Raw genomic sequence first — 21,150 nt, 5'->3', positions numbered from 1 at the left:
TAAAAAAATTTTTTTTTAATGTTTATTTTTGAGGGAGAGAGAGAGACAGAGAGAGACAGAGGGGTAGGGGTAGAGAGAGGAAGACAGAATCCACAGCAGGCTGCAGGCTCTGAGCTGTTAGCACAGAGCCCTACTCGGGGCTCAAACTCATGAACTGTGAGATCATGACCTGAGCTGAAGTTGGATGCTTAACTGACTGAGCCACCCAGGCGTCCCATTGGTCACTATTTTATTGAGATAATTTTTTCCTTTTATTAGAGAAATTAATATAATAGAAACTTGTTGTTACAAGAAGGAATATTTTTTTAACATTTTGCCATTTTTGCTTCTAATCTATCTTAAGTCAAACGTAATAGCTTTTAAAAATATGAGTATTTAAATGTGTGTTAATGGAATAATTTTAAAAATACAAGTGAGTTGAAGAAAAACATGAAAATCACCCGTAGTCTCAAGACTCACATATATAACCACTGTTATATTGTTTACTATGTTAACAGACTTCAGCCCATCTAACCTGTAAGCCACAGACATCTCAGACGGTTTTAATCATCAATAACGAAGTATATCATTGAGAAGCAGTGGGCTATTTTGAAAGTTGGAAGACTTACCATGAGTTTAAACACTTTGAGTGATGCCCCTGTTGATACCCAAAGGTAAGCCTCCAGTCTCTTCCTTTTGTTGAGGAGAGCTTTTGGGTCGTAAGCAGCAGGGAGAAGTGGTTGGGGCTGCTGACTGTAAGGATTCTCACAGTGTGCGAGAATGGACACACACAGTGTGCCAGAATGGACCCTCGCAGGGGGGGCGAGGCTTTGTGCGCCTGGAGGAGCAGGCAAGATGCTTCACAGGCACCAGAACAGTCTGTTTTCCTTGGTTAACTCATCCGTGAGAGTCAGAGTGTGTGTGCTTTCTCCTGTCCTTAGAGAATTGCTTATTCGTTTCTACTTCTCTAAATCTTTTGTCCTCATATTTCTGCGGCTTCACATTTCTCTGTGGTCCTTCCTTTGGTCAGCCCCAGTCTCGGTGGCTCTGGTTCTTCCTTCTTGCCCCGGTGGTAGTTCACGACTTCTGGTCAGGCATTCCTTTGGTTTTAGCTCCCATCGCAACTGCTTTTACTTGCAGTTTGTATTCCAAGAATTGCTGTTGCTGGTCTCTTTTGCACCCGGGTATCAGCCTTTGGGGGAGGTGCCTACTTTTGGTTGATTCACCTCTAATGTGAAAAATATAAAACTCTAAGTCTGTCGTGTAAAACTGAGTCACTTTGGGGAGTGCAACCCAAAGGGTGGTTTACAAAGGAACAAGTACAGAAATTGAAAGTGTTTAGAAGCTTTTATAATCATGTAACAGAGTAATTTTCTGTTCGTGGAATCTGGTAATAAAACACTTGGGGTTGTATTTTATCTGTTTTTAAAATTTCGTATTTAGTTACTCATTTTATATATATTTTAGGAGCACCTTGGTGGCTCAGTCCGTTGAGACTCCTGATTTCAGCTCAGGTCATGATCCCTGGGTCGTGGGATTGAGCCCTGCATTGCGCTCCATGCTGAGTGTGGAACCTGCTTCCGATCCTCACTCTCTCTCTCCCTCTGCCCCTCTCCCCTGCTCGTGCTCTCTTTCTTACTCTCTCTAAAAAATTAAAACATATTTTACATTTTACAAGAGCATCATGTATGGGGTTGAGGGGAATAGTGCTGGTGCATGTTTAGTTTGAGAAGAACTGATCTAGACTGCCTTTTCAGCCAGGATGTGTGGGTGGGGCAAAGACCATGACTAACATGTACTTCAACTATAAATAGGATTTGCTATAGAAACATTTTCCACCTATCTTTAGAAGCTACCTTAAGTCCTTTCTGGAGAAAGGTAGGGAATAAAATATAAACTTTTTATTTTGCTGAAAGCCTTTTCACTTTTGGAGGGAACATTTTACCACATAAATATTTATCTGCCATGATTTTTAATGACTAAATCATTCTTTAGGGTTCTAGAATCTGGCTAAATGAAGTTAAACTTTGCTATATACCACTAATTTACTTTTTATTTCTATAGATTTTCCTTTTCTGAACAATTCATATAAATGGAATCACACAATATGTGGTCTTTTGTGTCTGGCTTCTTTCGCTAGGCATGTTCTTCAGGTTTATCTTATTGTTAACAGGAATCAGTATTTCGTTTCTTTTTTACTGCTGAATACTATTCTGTTGTATGGATATAGCACATTTTGGTTACCCACTCACCAGCTGATGGACATGCAGGTTGTTTCCACTTTTTGGTAATTATGAAAAATACTGTTAAGAACATTTGTGTACAAGTCTTTGGGTGGAGGTGATTTCTCTTGTGTAGATTCTTAGGACCAGCATCACTTCATTGTACAGTAAGTTCATGTTAAATTTTTTAAAAAAAAAAATTTTTTTTTTCAACGTTTATTTATTTTTGGGACAGAGAGAGACAGAGCATGAACGGGGGAGGGGCAGAGAGAGAGGGAGACACAGAATCAGAAACAGGCTCCAGGCTCCGAGCCATCAGCCCAGAGCCTGACCCGGGCCGGGGCTCGAACTCACGGACCGCGAGATCGTGACCTGGCTGAAGTCGGACGCTTAACTGCGCCACCCAGGCGCCCCCAATTTTTTTTTTAAGTTTGTTTACTTGAGAGAGTAAGAGGAGAGGAAGGGGCAGAGAGGGAGGGAGAGAGAGAATCCCAAGCAAGCTCGTCGCTGCCAGCACAGAGCCCGATGTGGGGCTTGAATTCACAAAACTGTGTGTGAGATCATGACCTGAGCCGAAACCAAGAGTCCGGCAGACCTTTAACCGATTGAGCCACCCAGGCGTCCCTATGTTAATTTTTTTAAGAAACTGCTAGGGGTGCCTGGGTGGCTCAGTCAGTTAAGCGTCCAACTTTGGCTCAGGTCATGATCTTGCAGTTTGTGAGTTCGAGCCCTGCGTCAGGCTCTGTGCAGACAGTGTGGAGCTTGGAGCCTGCTTTGAGTTCTGTGTCTCCCTCTCTCTCTCTCTGCCCCTCCCCTGCTCAAGCTCTGTATCTCTCTCTCAAAAATCAATAAATGTAAAAAAAAAACATAAAAGAAACTGCTAGATTGTATTCTAAAATAGCTGAACCATTTTACATTTCTACCAGCAGTATATGAGGGTTTTAGTTTCTCCACATTCTTGCCAATACTTATTTTCTGATCTTTTTAAAAAATTTATTTTAATTCCAGTGTGGTTAATTAACTTGATGTGCTATATTAGTTTCAGTTGTACAATATAAGTGATTGAATTTTTTTGATTGACTTTTTGATTATAGCCATTACAGTGAATGTGAAGTGGCATGTTATGATTTTAATTTATATTTTCCTAATGAGTAATATGTTGAGCATCTTTGTATGTGTTTTTTTTTTTTTTTGCCATTTATATATCTTCATTGGTGAAAAGCCTATTCAGATCTTTTGCTCATTTTTATTTATTTTTTATTTTTTTACTTTTTTATTTATTTTTTTTTAACATTTATTTTTGAGACAGAGAGAGACAGAGCATGAACAGGGGAGGGGCAGAGAAAGAGGGAGACACAGAATCTGAAACGGGCTCCAGGCTCTGAGCTGTCAGCACAGAGCTCGACGCGGGGCTCAAACTCACGGACCGTGAGATCATGACCTGAGCCGAAGTCGGATGCCCAACTGACTTAGCCACCCAGGCGCCCCTTTTGCTCATTTTTAAATTGGTTGTCTTGTTGTTACTGAGCTTTAGGAGTTTTTTTATATATTCTGGATACAAATCTTTTATCAAATATATAATTTACACATATTTTCTCCCATTTGTTGCCTTGGCTTCATTTTCTTTCTTTCTTTCTTTCTTTCTTTCTTTCTTTCTTTCTTTCTTTCTTTCTTCCTTCCTTCCTTCCTTCCTTCCTTCCTTCCTTCCTTCCTTCCTTCCTAGAACCCAAGTGTGTGTCTTCACATGCGGGCAGGGGAGGGGTAGAGAGAGAGAAAGAAATCCCAAGCAGACTCCTCACCCAGCATGCAGCCTGACCCCTGGGCTTGATCCCATGACTGACTGGCTTACTGACTGACTGTGAGATCCTGTCCTGAGCCAAAATTAAGAATTGAACACTCAACCCCATTGACTTCATTTTCTTAATAATGTCTCTTTGAAGTGCAAATGTTTGAACTTTTTTTGAAGTCCAGTTCTTTTTTTTTTAAGTATGCTCCATGGCCAACATGGGGCTTAAACTCACAACCCTGAGATAGTGTCACATGCTGTACTAAATGAGCCAGCCAGGCACCCCTCTAATTCTTTTCCTTTATGGACTATGCTTTAGGTTTCATATCTGTGTATTTATGAAATCTTTGCCTAACTTAAGGTCATGAAAATCTTTCTCCTATGTTTTCTTCTAAAAGTTATATAATTTCAGTTTTTACATTTAGGTCTGTGCTCCATTTTAAGTTATCTTTTATGTATGGTGTGAGGTAAGCGTCTAAATTAATCTTTTTGCATGTGTGGATAACCAGTTGTTTCAGAACTATTTGTTGATAAGACTGTTTTTTCCCTATTGAATTGCCTTGACACCTTTATTGAAAATTAATGGGCCAAATACAAATTTGTTTCTAGTCTCAATTATGGTACATTGATCTACATGTCTTTTCTTAATTTAATTCCATGCTATTTGTTTGATTACTGTAGCTTTGTAGTAAGTTTTGAAATTAGGAAGTAAAAGCTCTACCATTTGTTCTTTTTTTTTTTTTAATTTTTTTTTTCAACGTTTATTTTTGGGACAGAGAGAGAGACAGAGCATGAATGGGGGAGGGGCAGAGAGAGAGGGAGACACAGAATCGGAAACAGGCTCCAGGCTCCGAGCCATCAGCCCAGAGCCTGACCCGGGGCTCGAACTCACGGACCGCGAGATCGTGACCTGGCTGAAGTCGGACGCTTAACTGGCTGCGCCACCCAGGCGCCCCTACCATTGTTCTTTTTAAAGATTGTTTTAGTTATTCTGAGTCCTTTGCTTTTCCATGTAAATTTTAAGATGAGCTTGTCAATTTTTTTACCAAAAAAGCCTTCTGGGATTATGATAGGGATTATGATGAATCTGTAGATCAATTTGGAGATGATTGCCACCTTAATGGTACTGACTCTTCCAGTGCGTGAATGTGAATGTGCATTGTCTTTCATTTATTTAAATCTTTAATTTCTTTAAACAATAATTTGTATTTTCACTGTAGAAAGCTTACACTGCTTTTGTTAAATTTAATCCTAAATCTTTTTTTTTTTGATGCTACTATACATTGAGTTCTTTTTTTAAATTTAATTTTTGAATTGTTCATTGTTAATATACGGAAATGTAATTGATTTTTGTGTATTGATCTTACATTCTGTGACATTGCTAAAATCTTTTTAATTCCAGTGTTTTTGTTTCTTAATGAATTTCTTAGGATATTCTTAAAGGATCATGTCCTTTGCAATTAAAGATAGTTTTACTTCTGGGGTGTCTGGCTGGCTCAATTAATAGAGCATGTAACTCTTGATCTCAGAGTTGTGAGTTCAAGCCCCATATAGGGGCATAGAGCTTACTTAAAAAAAAAAAAAAGACAGTTTTACTTCTTCCCTTCTAATATATATTCTGTTTGTTTGTTTGTTTTCTTTCTGCATGATTGTACTGCCTAGAACCTCCAATAGAAGTGGACATCTTTGTTTTGCTTCCAGTCTTAAGGGAAGCTTTCAGTCTTTCACCAATAAGTATGCCAATTGTAGGTTTTTCATAGGTGCTTTTTATCTGATTGAGTAAATTTTCTTATATCCCTAGGTTGTTGAGGTTTTTTTTTTAATTTATTTTTTTAACATTTATTTATTTTTGAGAGAGAGAGAGAGAGAGAGAGACAGAGTGTGAGTGGGGGAGGGGCAGAGAGAGAGGGAGACACAGAATCTGAAGCAGGCTCCAGGCTCTGCACTGTCAGCACAGAGCTTGATGCGGGACTTCAACTCACGAAACATGAGATCATGACCTGAGCCAAAGTCGGATGCTTAACCAGCTGAGCCACCCAGGCACCCCAAGTTTTTTTTTTTTTTAAATCACAAATAGGTATTTAATTTTGTCAAATGCTTTTTCTGTATCTATTAAGATGATTGTGTAATTTTTGTCTTTTATTTTAGTAAAATGGTATATCATGTCAATTGATTTTCAGACATTAAATCAACTTTCTATTTTTGGGATAAATCCCACTTGGTCATGCTGTGTAGTCATTTTAAGATGTTGTTGGATTTGGGGGGCGCCTGGGTGGTTCACTCGTTTGAGCATCCAACTTCAGCTCAGGTCATGATCTCACAGTTTGTGGGTTCGAGCCCCGCGTCGGACTCTGTGCTGACAGCTTAGAGCCTGGAGCCTGCTTCGGATTCTGTGTCTCCCTCTCTCTTTGCCCCAACTCCGCTCGCACTCTGTCTCTCTCTAAAAATAAATAAACAGAAAAATATTAAAAGAAAAAGATGTTGTTGGATTTGGTTTGCTAATGTTTTGTTGAGGATTTTTTGCATCTCTATTCATGAGGGAAATTGGTCTGTAGTTTTCTTTCTTGTGATGTCTGACTCACTTTGATCTTAGGTAATGCTGGGTTAATAGAATGAGCTGGAAAGTATTTCTACCTCCTCTAAAGTTAGGATTGGTATTATTTCTTCTTTAAATGTTTGGTAGAATTTACTAGGGAAACCATCTGGACTTGGGCCTTGTTTTTAGATTTTTTAAAATTATAAATTCAATATCTTCAGTTGTTATGAGTCTATTCAGATTTTGTTTGTTTTGGGGTTAGTTTTGATAATTTCAGTCTTTCTAGGAATTTGTTCATTTGATCTACATTGTCTAACTTGGCATACAATTGTTTGTAGTATTTATTACAATCCTTCTAGGTTGGCATTCCCTCTTTCATTGTTTATTTTTATAATTTGAGTCTTTTCTCCTTTTTGTCAATCTAGCCAAAGACTTATCAAGTTTGTTAATCTTTTCAAAGTATCAAATTTTGGTTTCATTGGTTCTCTCTATTGGTTTTTTAGTTTTATTGAAAAAAATTAACTTTACATATATACATTATTTAAAGAATCTAATGTTCTACAAGACTTACCGCTATTAGGAAAAATGACAGTACTAATTTGCTTGATCACTGTCTTGATCCCTACAAACAATCATTTTCAACTCTCCAAGATGATTTTTATTTAAAAAAATTATTATTAAAAATTTTTTTTTAATGTGACCCTCAGAATTTTTTTTTTTTTTTTAATTTTAGAGAGAGAGCAGGGGAGGGGCAGAGGGAGAAAGAGAGAGACTCTTAAGCAGGTTCCATGCTCAGTGCAGAGCCTGACTCAGGGCTTGATCCCACGACTCTGGGATCATGACCTGAGCCTAAATCAAGAGTTGGATGCTCAGCCAACTGAGCCACCCAGGTGCCCCTTAAAAAAATTATTTTTAATTTTATTTAAAATTCTGTACTTTCTGTGTTGAAGTATAGTTGACATACAATGTTGCATTGATTTCAGTACAAGATAGTGATTCAACAAGTCTATATGTTATGCTATGCTCACTAAAAGTGTAGCTGTAGCTACCATCTGTCACTATACTCTGGGCAAGGGCCAAGCTAATCTCTGTGTCATTCCAATTTTGGTGTATGTGCTGCCAAAGCGAGCACTGTCACCATACTCCGAGATGATTTTTAAAATCTGTATCTCTTAAAAATTTTTTGAAGTTTATTTATTTTGAGAAAGTGGGGGGATGAGTGGGGGAGGAGTAGAGAGAGGGGAATGAGAATCCCAAGTGAGCGCCCGATGTGGGGCTCAAACTCATGAACTGTGACATCATGACCTGAGGCGAGGTTGGATGCTTAACCGACTGACCACCCAAGTACCCCTGTATCTCTTAAAATTTTTTTATATTGGTATTAGATTTTTCAGGTTTAGCCATTATCTATTGACTACAGAAGATCATAATTTCATTTTCATTCATGCTTGCCTCCTTTTTCTGTCCTCTTTATATTTATTAATATTGCAATCTTGGTTAGTTTTCAATGTTTATGGTATTATAATTTTGGAAACTTTCTAGTTGAGCCTCTGAGTATTTAGTTTTTTCTCTCTTGTACATTGTTTTTCTTGGACTTGATAATTGTTTCATTGATTGTTTAGTTTGCTTAATTTCTATGAATTTATCATGACTTCAACCTCATATTCCAACCAAGTTATATGATAGTTGAAATATTCTGGTTTATTTTTAATTTTAATGCCAGCATACTTCACATACAGTGTTATGTTAGTTTCACTTGTACAATATAGTGATTCAGCAATTCTGTACATTTCTTAGCGCTCATCCTGATAAGTGTGTTCCTAAATCCCCTTCACCTGTTCCACCCATACCCCGGAAATATTCTGTTGTGTTCTGTTTGCATCTTCTTCAAGAAATCACTCCTGGAAGCTGTGGCCAGTCCAGTACTCCAGCTGGGACAGATTGCCGTTTAGTGCTGTGCTTTACTGACCAATTATTACCTGGTGCTCCTTTCTTTACCATCCTGGAAGTCCCTTTGCTGCCTTTTTTTTTTTTTTTTTTTTTGTCTTACCCTACTTTTGGGATCCCCTGTCTTTCTCAGTTTAAGTCCTTATTTTAGTGGAATCTTCCATCAGCCACTTCATAGGAGGTAAATGTTTTGGTGCTTGGTAGGTATGAACTAGAACTTTCTCATTCCCTTGTCTTTGAAAAGTAACTTGCTGGGCATAAAATTCTAAGTGGAAATTATTTTCCCTTGGAATTTTTTTTCAGGCATCCAGGAGATTTTTCTTTTACATTTACTTATTTGGCCTTTCTTTTCTTAGTTTGTGTTTTGATTTCCAAGAGTTCTTTTTTTTTGTTCTCTGATTATTTCCTTCTTTATTACATTCAGTTTTTGTTTTATGGATATTAGACCTTCTCTTTTTGTCTGAAGATATGTTTTTTTCCTCTTTTTAAAGCTATCTTTCCCCTGCATAGTCTTTGAGGACTCTTCCCCTACCCCCACAATTTTGTCTCTTTCTAACTCTTGCTTCCTAACTTCTGGTGATCCTTAGCTGTCTGTTCACATTTAAAATAGGGGGATGCCTTGGTGGCTCAGTCGGCTGAGTGTCCAACTTTTGATTTCAGCTCATGTCATGATCCTAGGGTCATGGGATTGAGCTCTGTGTTGGGCTCCACGTTGAGTGTGGTGCCTGCTTGGGATTCTCTCTCTCTCACTCTCTCTCTCTCTCTCTCTCAAATTAAAACAATAAAAAATAAAAAAGTAAATGTAGAGGGGTGCCTGGGTGGCTCAGTTGGTTAAGCATCTGACTTCAGCTTAGGTCATCATCTCACGATTAGTGAGTTCAGGCCCTGCATTGGGCTCGCTGATGTCAGTGCACAGTCTACTTCAGATTCTCTGTTCCCTCCTCTTTGTACCCCTCCCCTGCTTGCACTCTCTCTCTCAAAAATAAACAAACATTAAAAAAAATAAAGGCAGGGCCTATCAAGCTGATTGGAAGCTCAGTGGGTAAGACTTTGTGTTTGTGGCATTCTCTGTAGGATGATGTAGTTAAGCTGTTCATTGGAGAACCCCTAGCATCAGTGTCTTTAGGTCTTTTTCACCTTGCTGGTTAGATTCTCTAGGGAAGACCCTTCCATTCTCTCCTTGGCTGCCATTGTTCTGGCAGGCGAGATGTTTTAGAAGACCTGGGCTCTCGCTTATTACATAATTTTTGACTTGAGTCTCCTATTTTTGGTGTGAGGTTTTACACCATTTGTATCTGATGTCTCTAATCCAGAGACCTTCTGTTTTATCCTCTCCAGGGAATAAACCCTTACCTACTGTTCTGCCAGAGTGGGGAAGAGATTGGTACCCAGTTGTGTCATGTATAGGGTAGAGAATCTGAGGATCTCATTTGTTTGGCAGACTTTCAACCAATTATCTTGTTTTCTGCTCTACTTTTATCCCATTTGCAAAGCTGTTGTCAATTAATTGAGCTTTTGGGGGCTCAGGTGTAAGTCAGGTTGCTTTCTCCACTTTTGGCTTTAAATTCAAATCTCTTATGTAAATCAATGACCACTTATCCAACTGCTTTCTAACTTCTAATATGTTATTACTATTTTCTCATCTTCTGTGTTCTTTCTCCTTGTGGATTTTTATCTCTTAATACTCTTTGCTGATATTTTCATTAACTTTTTAATTTTAATTTGGGGAGAGAGTGCTTTAGTCTGCTGTTATTTTTTTAAAATAAGTTTATTTATTTATTTTGAAAGGGAGGGAGAAAAAGTGCAAGTGGGGGAAGGTCAGAGAGAATCCTAAGCAGGCTCCGTGCTGTCAGCACAGAGCCTGACGTGGGGCTTCATCTCATAAACTGTGAGATCATGACCTGAGCCGAAATCAAGAATTGGATGCTTAACCAATTATAACTGAGCCACTTAAGCACCCCTGGTCTGCTGTTTTTAAGCCTGAATCTATATTGTTACTTACACTTCATTTTGTAATATGTATTTATTACATTTGCGATAAGTAAATATAGTATTTAAAAAAGAAAAAGAATTCAATATTTTTCAAAGCTACACAGCTTGTGATAGGATCATTCTTTAAGTACCATCTTGAAATGGTGGTTTCTTTCTAGCCATACGCTCCTTTGTATTTCTACCTAGATTTTGCGATCAACATCTTTTATTAGGTTGTAAGTTTCTTTAGGGCAAAAACTGTATCATGTTCCTTGTGATTTCTGAAAAATAAGTTATTAGAATATCAGAAATGCTAGAGATTATACTTAGAATTATATTTTACTATCTCATTTTATAGGCTGAAGAATGCCTCCTCTGATGTAAAACAAATGTTTAAAAGTGAAACAGACTTGGATATTACTGCTGATCTCAGAAAGAAACTTCATCGGGCTAAGAAAGAAAAATTAGAAATAACAACTAAGCACAATGCAGAGGTAGAATTTTGTTCTCTCAAATAATGTTAAAAGCAGAGTTTGATTATTTGTGATTCATTTCATGTTACAGACTCCATGTTTAACATCCCCATGACATTCTTGTGCTTAAAGAGAATTATAAGAAAGAAAACAGGTTTTTTTTTTAATACAGTGGAATTAAGGTACTTAGTTTAATGAATTATGTTTATTTGTATGTTGTCTTAAATTTATTTTAATTAATGGGTTAAACTTGATAAAAAATTAATTGATGAATGACTGTAGTGACTAAAGGATTTGTAAATGAGACATTTTTGAAATTTCAATTTAGTTTTTTATGGCTCAATTGTGGAATAGTCTTAAGTAGATTTGAGTATGGAATTTTTTTTTTAGGAGAGAGAGCAAGAGAGAGCGTGAGCATGAGTTGGGGAGGGGCAGAGGGAGAGAGAGAGAGAGAGAGAGAGAGAGAGAGAGAGAGAATCTTAAGCAGACTCCACACCCAGCATGGAGTCTGATGTGGGGCTTGATTCCGTAATTCTGGGATCATGACCTGAGCTGAAATCTAGAGTTGGACACTCAACTGACTGAGTCACCCAGGTGCCCCATGGAATTTTAAATTACAGTGTAATTCAGAGGTGCCTGGGTGGCTCAGTCGGTTGAGCATCTGACTTCGGCTCGGGTCATGATCTCGCAGTTCGTGAGTTTGAGCCCCGTGTCGGGCTCTGTGCTGACAGCTCAGAGCCTGGAGCCTGCTTTGGGTTCTGTGTCCCCCTCCCTGCCCCACCTCTGATTGTGCTCTGTCTCTCTCTGTCTTTCAAAAATGAATAAACATAAAACAAATTAAAATACAGTGTAATTCATAAATTATCCTAGTTTATTTTTGTTTTATTATATCATTATATCTTTTATTAGTATGTATTAGTATGTATATGTATAAATAGATATTTCATGTTATATGTATGTATTACAAAGATAGTACTTTCTTTCCCACTAAGATAATTCATAAATTATATGTTTATGTCTCTTCTGTCTGTTGTATTTTTCTCTGTTTTCTTGTTTTTCTCTGTTTAAATCTTACAAGTTCTTTAAGCTTAGCTTAGGCAGCCTGGTGTGGTGGGAAGAATATCAAGTTACACAAACCTGGACTCATTTCTTGGCCCTTCTATTTACAAGATATGTGACCTGCGAGTTATTTATCCTGCTCATCATTGTTTTCCTACTGTGAAATGCTGGTCTCAAAGGTTGTTGTGATAAGGGAAATAACATTTTTAAAGTGTGCACTGTAACGGTAGCTGTAATTTATTGATATTTACACATAAACAGTGTATTTACCTTCCTTCTTTGTTAGATTCTGTTGCTGTCCTGTCAGGAAACCTTTTAAAACCTTCCTAGGTGAAACTAATCACTCCTTTCTTTGCTCTCCTACATTCTGTTACCGTTATAGATATTTTGGACCTAAAACATGTATTTCATGCTTACCTGCTCTTCATTCGTCTGTAAGCTTCTTGAGAGCTGGAAGCAATGGCGGTGCTTTGTCTCTGTATCTTCCATTTCTCACTGACACATAGTAGGCCCTCAGTGGCTGTGTGTTGAATAAAAAAAAACAAACTTTTTTTTCAGGTTATTTAAGGAACAGTAGCTTCTGATTAAAGTAACAAGCCATGAATATATGACTGTTTTATTTGTACTTTCGGTGGCAATTGAGGTCATTTTAAAGGGTAATTGAAGTAATTGCTTTTGTTTGCATTGTAATATTATATACTGAATATGAAGTGATATTTGTTAAATGTATGTTATTTATAATCTTCAAAATTTATTTTTCAAAACCAAATGTACATTTTACTTGAGAATAATTGTGTCATTATAGATAATCATTCATCTATACTCTTTCACAACTATTCACAGGTGTCATCAGAAGTCTCACTTAGACCATACTATTCTCTCCCTCTTTTTTTTTAAGTTTATTTATTTATTTATTTATTTATTTATTTATTTAGAGAGAAGAGAGAGAGAGCGAGCAAGCACGGGTGAGGGGCAGAGAGAGAGGGGGACAGTGGATCCAAAGTGGGCTCTGTGCTGACAGCAGAAAGCCCAATGCAGGGATCAAACTCGTGAACCACAAGATCATGACCTGAGCCGAAGTCAGATGCTCAACTGACTGAGCCACCAAGGCACCCTGCACTATTCTCTTTTATTTGATCAGAATGTTTTGAAATATGTGTTCACATTAAAGAGATAGGAAATTATTTCAGGGAAGAAAGATAATTCTCTCACAATAGGCAGTTACAATTGGTTCAACTCCAATTTCATATTACTATTCATTTTACTGTTTCAGTTATTTGTTTAGATAATTTTAAACTCATATAGTAATTTTTTTTAGCCACATAATCTCTAAATATGTCCCATTATAAAGCAAGGCAGAGAGGAATGAAATTATCTAAAAACTAAGGCCATATATTAGCTTTATCAGATACTTCCAATGCTAACACATATCATGCTGGTGATCAGCCTAAAACATCTTTAAAATCTGGGGCACCCAGCTGGCTCAGTCAGTAGAGCATGCGACTCTTGATCTCAGGGTTGTTGAGTTTCAGCCCCATGTTGAGTGTAGATATTACTTAAAAATAAAATCTTAAAAAAAAGTCTATGTCCATTAGTGGATGAATTGATACAGAAAATGCATGTGTACACACACACACACACACACACACACACACACACACACACAGAGGAATGTTATTCAGCCATAAAAAAGAATGAAATCTTGCCATTTGTGACAACATGGATGGATTTAAAAAAAATTTTTTTTAAACATTTATTCATTTTTGAGAGTGAGACAGACAGAGCATGAGTCGGGGAGGGGCAGAGAAAGAGGGAGACACAGAATCAGAAGCAGGCTCCAGGCTCCGAGCTCTGAGCTGTTAGCCCAGGGCCCGACGCGGGGCTCGAACTCACGGACTGCGAGATCATGACCTGAGCTGAAGTTGGACGCTCAACCAAGCCACCCAGGTGCCCCAATATGGATGGATTTTGAGGGCATTATGCTAAATGAAATAATTGTCAAAGAAAGACAAATACAGTATGATCTCATATATGGAATCTAAAAGCAAAAACCAAAAAAACAAGCTCAGATACAGAGAACAAATTGGTCATTGTCAGAGGTGGGGTGCAGGGAGTGGGCAAAATGAGCGAAGGGGGTCAAAAGGTACAAACCTCCAATTATAAAAGAAACAAGTCATGGGGCTGTAATATGCAGTGTGGTGATTATAGTTAATACTATATTGTGTATTTAAAAATTGCTAAGACAGTGAATCTTAAAGTTCTTGTAACAAGAAAAAATTTGTAATTATGTACAGTGACAGATGTTAACTAGACTTATTGTGGTGATCATTGTGCAATATATACAAAATATGAAATCATGTTGTGCAGCAGAAACTAATACAATGTTATATGTCAATTATATCTCAGTAAAAATAAACTAACATACATATCTTTAAAATCTCTAGGAATTTTATTGTTGTGGGTTCTTGGACGAGTTATCTAAGTTTTCTGAGCCTCAGTTTTCTTTGATAGGTATGGAAAGAGCAGATCACTGTTGAGATTTACTAGTAGGCAGAGGGTATGGAGAGAGGGATTGCTTGTAAGACTCACTGCTTCCAGATGAGACTAAGTTGTGTTGATGTGGATGATTGGATGGGACAATGCCACAAGATTTTCGGTGTTGCAGTGGTTGTTAGAATCATTTGAGCACAGTAATACAGATGTGTGAAATAGGATATGCAAGCATGAAGCTATTCAGATGTCTCCTTGGCCGAGTCGGTGATGACAGAGCAGGAAAATCTAGAGAAATGAGAATGGGAGAGGATAAAAAGAGCAATATAACTTTCTTTAGCTAAAAGGTCCTGGGAACTTAGGACCGACAAAACAGTAGACTTTTTAGGTCTCAGGACCTGAAGATACTGTTTGACTGATCCAGCCAGGCCTCTTAAGAGTAGGGGTTCTTAAACTGAGGTCCTTAGAAACAGCAAAATCAAGGAATCCATGTACTTGGATGGTTTTATTAAAAATAAAATTTAAAAAATTTTTTACATTTATTTGTTTTTACATAATTCATTTTGAGACAGAGAGAGACAGAGCATGAGTGAGGGAGGGGCAGAGAGAGAGGGAGACACAGCCTCTGAAGCAGGCTCCAGGCTCTGAGCTGTTAGCATAGAGCCTGATGCGGGGCTCGAACCCACCAACCGTGAGATCGTGACCTGAGCTGAAGTCGGATGCTTAAAATTGACTGAACCACCCAGGCACCCCTAAAAATAAAAAATTATATTTGATGTTTATTACCCTCTAACTCACATTAAGCATTTCTTTCTGTTATGAAAGGCATAGCCCAGTTAGCCCTCCTTCAACAAGCCATGGTGGTATTAGCAGTACTTTTGACTTTATCCTCACCAGAAGTCACAGATCTACAATTCAGTTATAGAAGTATTTCAAAATATTGTTTATACTTGCCACTACTTTGAAATGACAGTGGTTGTTAGACCTGTCAGTAGAGCTTGTTGTTCAGTGTGCTATTAAAGAAGTACATGATGGCATCACAAGGTTGCTTTTGTCTTATATATTTGATTTTATACTTTGATTCTTCTTGTTGTGTGTTTTATTTTATGCATTTAATTACATTATTCTGAGAAGCCTCTGCCAGATTGCACAGAGGGCCATGGCATACAAATTGTGTAAAACCTTTCTTATAGAGGCTGAGGCATGCGCTAGGGGGCATAAATGTAGATACGGGGGATGACATAGTCGGTTGAGCGTAAAGGTGTGAAAGAACGCAGACATGTTTTAAAAAGGAGGGAGACACCATTTTGTGGCTGTTGCATGTATTGAAGCTTAAGCGAGAAAACAATCTCATGGGCAGAGGCTATGTTTCTCTTAGCTGTGTGGGTAGCTGAAGAAATCAAATATGGTCCAGTCAGGAAAAAAGAGGGACGTTAATAGAGGGAATTGGTTGTACACATGATGGAAGACCTAGGAATCCAAATAGGGAGTGATGAGGCCATTCAGATTAGTAAGAGCAGGAAGCCCCCACCACCTCTAGGCCAGAGGGCCAGTGGGAAGAGGTGATGTGATCAGAGTCCTGAAGTTGGGGCTGTCTGGTGGAAAGTAGAGCCATGGTAAGGGCTGTTCAGTGTTGGGGTGCTGGAGGGGAGGGATGGGGACATGGACCTCAAAGGAGTGCAGCTACCGCCAGAGATGCTGCTGGAAGTAGAGATATTTGGCGGTGGAGCATGGGAATCATATAAAAGAGTAGAGCGGCTGAAGGGGGTTGGGGAATGGATCTGAGATCAAACGGGCAAATGGTTGGCAGTCCACATCTTATGCTTCAGCGTTATCACCCTTATACTCGTATGTAACTCCCGTATGGTAGTATCTTCCAGGCTGCAACTCAAATACCCTCTATACAAAGGTGCTCCCACACTCACCAAAATGGGCTTATTGGTCATTGCGTCCATCTCACAAATGGTGCATATTGTCACTACTGGGTCTTTATGTTGGGTGCCTCATGAATTTAATTGAAAAGTTATTACTACCAACATTTTTTTGTATGATGCCAGAGGGGAGGGGCAAAGAAAAAAACCACTAATATATATATATATACATGTCTTTTGAGCACTTGAAATGTGACTAGTCTGAATTAAGATGTGCTGTAAATGTAAAACACTAGATTTCAGAAACTTGGTACAAAAAATGCGAAGCGGGTCAGTAATCATTTTTCATAGGATTACATGTGGAAATAATGGTAACCTTGGATACATTGGGTTAAATAAAAGATTAAAATTAATTTCATGTATTTATTTTTACTTTTTAAAATACTGGTACTAGAAAATTTAAAGTTACGTACGAGACTTGCCTTATGTTTCTATTGGACAGCGCTGCTTGAGAAGGCTGCCCATGTCTTTAATTCCTGTGTACGCCATAATCAGATACCACCACAAATACTGGGGGTCAGACTGCTATGATTACTACTGTAATCCTGGTACCTACTGAGTACTGCGCTGGTTAATTGCTACCACGTGGACTTTGCCACTCTGGAAGTCCATTATTTCCATCGAAACTGGGGAGTTCATTTCAGTTGTGATATATTCCACCATTATCTCCACCATCTCCTGTAATCTCTGGCACATAGAGATTAGCTACCAGAGTTTTCTAAGGGTGCTTACGTTTTCCACTCCAGTGTATTTTATAGCATTTAATTAGGAAAAGAATATCCTTTGCACTCTTGAAGAGGATGTAGTTGGGGAAAGGGGAGGTTTTGGTTTGCTCACGATGAAATCACACCCATCTCCTTAAATCTCCATATTATGTCAGGAAAGTACTGGCATTTTGACTTTATTAAGTGATTGTAGGCTGGTGTTAAGTTCAGCTTAACAGTCACCCATCCTAGTAAACTGTTGGAACTAGCTTATTAAGTCCAAATCAATCCTATGTATGTTCTGCACATTCCTACTAATACAAGATTAGCAAGATTTTGCATTTGTTTTGCTACATAAGCTATTTTTCCTGGAGCAGGCTGCGTATTTCTCCTCCTTTGGCACACTAACATCTGGGTCAATCTATGGTGACAGTGGTGGATGTGGGTCTTTGCAAATCCTCTTGCAAGGCAACTGTTTCAGGCGCACTCATTAGTAAGTCTTTAAGCAAGAGGCTTAATAATAATAAGCAAGGCTAATTATCCCAGGGAGGAGAAGCTGTTTTTGCTGGTAAGGAATGTGTAGGGGGATTTGGAAGTTTATAATTTTCAGGTTTGTCTAATTCCAGAAGTCCTCATCCCATCTCCTACCTTCCTACTTAATGCCCAACTGATACATACTATCTTAACATTAGAAACTTGGTGAAACTCTTCATTCAACCTGTAGTGTAATTCTGCATTCCCCATAATTAGATTTTGTGTGTGGTCCTTAACCTTGTCTGCCAGGGGGTGACAAGATATAAGAGATTCTTTTAAAGTCAACATAGAAACTCTGACTTTCTGACTGAGCTGAGCTTCTAAAGCTCTGAGATTATCATTTTGTTTTTATCTAAGTTTTCTAACATAGTCACATTTAGCCTTCCCGCTCTACAGGTCTTGAAATAAACAATGCTGCCCTAATGGTTAGGTGCAGTTGCTACCTCATTTCTTCAAGGCTTGTCCTCAAATGACATTTTATTCTAAACTGCACGTGATAATTTAACAAATTGTGATCCCACTGTATGCCATGGGTCACTGCAAAAGTATCCCATTTCTGCCTGCAGAGAGGTCTTCCCTGATTGATAAGAGGGACTATCCAGAAGGATTTGAAGCAACAGGGGAGACAGAGACGCTGCTGGAGGTAGAGCCTGAGCTAGATCTAGAACCACCCTGGCTTCACTACTTCTGCCCTTATAAGTGTATCACAGGTGCTTCCTATTGGCCAAACGTGAGAGGCCAGTTGTCAAGGGAGCCTGGGAAATGTAGTTCATACAATACAGAGCAGAGCTGTAGAAGAACAGGGAGGGGATCTGAGGGCAAACTGGCGAATGACTGGCACGACTGGAAATGCCCAAATATTAACAACTTTATTCTCCTTGGGCATTAGTGGGGGAGACAGTGGGCAGGGAGGGATGCAGTGATTCTGAAACAAAGTGAGTTATCTTGAATATGTAATTAAGATTCTGTGGTTTTATTCTTCACTATTAAAGGATATTTGTCAATTCTTGTTTTGTAAGTGTGTTTTGAAGACATTTACTTTTCTAGAATTTCTTAAAGACAAAGCATAAGAGACTCTCAAAAAATGAGAACAAACTGCGGGCTGATGGGGGGTGGGAGGGAGGGGAGGGTGGGTGATGGGTATTGAGGAGGGCACCTGTTGGGATGAGCACTGGGTGTTGTATGGAAACCAATTTGACAATAAGTTTCATATATTAAAAAAATAAAATAAAATTTCTTAAAGATAAAATTAGTATTTTTTATTCTTTATATGTGGAAAAAGGTGTAACTCTTGCTGTACTCTACGTAATAACAGCTACTTGTAATTTCTGATGCTGCCCTTCTGAAATTCTTTTCTCTTTTCTTATCTGATAATGGGACCGTCTTTTTCTAGCCTGGTATAGTAGCTCAATGCTTTCCTACACGATGCCTTTCTAGCATTGTCTCTCATCCACCATCTCTTTCTCAACCGCCAGCAATAAATAATTATGCTTTTCCTTGAACTATCATAACATTTTTACCTCTTTTAGAAAACCTATTCCACATGCCTTTCTATAGCATTTCATTATTTGAGACCAGGGACTCCATAATGTTTTTTATATATTTCTCTGTACTTGACACATAGGAAGTGTTTTTTTTTTTTTTTTAATTTTTAATGGTTATTTATTATTGAGAGACAGAGACAAAGCACGAGGGACAGAGAGGGGGAGACACAGAATCTGAAGCAGGCTTCAGTCTCCGAGCTGTCAGCACAGAGCCCGACGCGGGCTCGAACTCACAAACCGAGAGATTGTGGCCTGAGCTGAAGTCAGACGCTCAACTGACTGAGCCACCTAGACTCCCTGACACATAGGAAGTGTTTAATGTTATTTAATGAATTATTGATTGGATTATAGAATTTTAGAGTGGGAATGTACTTTATAAATCATTTAGTTCTGACTCTCTGACCTATCTTCTGTCATACTACTCATGGAAGTATATTAGATAAATTAGATCTAGTTACTAAATATCTAGTTGTCTAGATATTAGATAAGCTAGATATTAGTTCATTAAAATCCCTGAAAAATTGGCACTTTTATTACTTTATGCTCCATCAGTAATGTCATAATCAAGAGAAATAATATAGACAGTATTTATTAAAGTATACTTTGATGCAATTTTCTTCTAAAAAAAAATTCGTTTATTTATTTTGAGAGAGAGTGTGAGTGGGGGAAGAGTAGAGAGATGGAGAGAGAGAAAGAGAGAGAGAGAATCCCAAGCAGACTCTGTGCTGTGAGCTCGGATCCCGACTCGGGGCATGATTTCACGAACCGTAGGATCATGCCCTGAGCTGAAATCAAGAATTGGGCACTTAACCGACTGAGCCACCCAGGTGCCCTGATGTAATTTGCTTCTTGATTTCATTTAAAGAATAGGAAGAAGAGAGGGGAGAATGAATTTTGAAGTACTTAACTATGTTCATGCATTTTTTTCACTCCTTAGTCATGACTATTTCTGATGAAAACTTGCAATTATTCAGGGGTGCCTGGCTGGCTCGGTTGGTAGAGCATATGACTCTTGATCTCGGGGTTGTGAGTTCAAGCCCCCAAATTGGGCATAGAGCCTACTTAAAAAACAAACAAACCAAACAACAACAACAAAAAACCCCCAAAATCTTGTGATTTCTCTTTATTTTTGTAAGATCATATAAGAATTTTTTGCTTTTTATTTTTTTTCTCTAGCGGATTCTCTAGAATTAGAAAACTAATGAGTGTCATTTGGTGAGGATAGTGCTTCTTTTCCAGTCTTCTAGAAAAGTATAAATTGATAAATTCTTGTCTTATAAATATTATAGAAACAAATTCCTCTAAGACATTTAAATGTTTGCGTGCACGCTCTCATCATCTTGGTGACATATTTTAATATTGGTTCATGATCTCGAAATCTGTTGTTAGCTGGCAAGCTATGAGAGCCAGATTGCCAAGCTGCGATCCGAGGTTGAAAAAGGAGAGGCATTGCGACAAAGTCTGGAGTATGACCTGGCTGTTGCTAGAAAGGAAGCTGGTCTCGGAAGACGGGCTGCTGAAGAAAGGTTAGCTGAGGCACATAGGATCCAAGAAAAGCTCTGTGGTAAGACTAGTTTTATTTTTCCCCATGCTGAGGGTTTTGCCCTTATTGTATATCATTGCTCCCTGTTGGGTGTGTTTACCATCTAGGGTCAGAGGTGGGGTTTTGGATTTTTGGCCTTTGATGGACAGACTTTGCTGCATGGGTATAAAGCCTTCTACAGAATGTGAACATTCATCTACTTTGCATTGATTTTTTTTTTTTTTTATGTTGTATATGTATGGAAAAAGGGATTCAGAATTCTTTTAATCATTTTGTAGAGCAGTTGTTCCATGAATAGTCAATCAGCAGAATCACATAGAGCTTAAAAAAAAAAATTCATAGGCCTCCTATCGCATGTAGTCTGAATGAGAATTTCTAGCTCAAGAGAATCTATATGTCCAAGAAGCACTACAAGTGATTCTGTTGATTAG

The 21,150-nt window shown here is 38.3% G+C and overlaps 1 protein-coding gene across 11 annotated transcripts in view; it reads left to right on the top strand.

Annotated features, from left to right (window-relative positions):
- The window catches only part of CCDC171 (coiled-coil domain containing 171), a 351,008-nt gene that overhangs the window by 10,007 nt on the left and 319,851 nt on the right, over positions 1 to 21,150 (top strand). For all 11 annotated transcript variants that reach the window (XM_047831056.1, XM_047831053.1, XM_047831052.1 and 8 more), the window contains 3 exons: positions 498 to 653; positions 10,800 to 10,935; positions 20,566 to 20,740. In XM_047831056.1, the coding sequence (XP_047687012.1) occupies positions 610 to 653; positions 10,800 to 10,935; positions 20,566 to 20,740 (355 nt within the window). In that variant the 5' untranslated portion in view covers positions 498 to 609. The remainder of the gene's footprint in view (positions 1 to 497; positions 654 to 10,799; positions 10,936 to 20,565; positions 20,741 to 21,150) is intronic.

This window comes from Prionailurus viverrinus, chromosome D4 (assembly GCF_022837055.1).
Source record: "Prionailurus viverrinus isolate Anna chromosome D4, UM_Priviv_1.0, whole genome shotgun sequence".
Classification (NCBI taxonomy): domain Eukaryota; kingdom Metazoa; phylum Chordata; class Mammalia; order Carnivora; family Felidae; genus Prionailurus; species Prionailurus viverrinus.
Note: the sequence above shows the minus strand (reverse complement) of the source record. Positions and strands in the feature narration are given on the sequence as shown.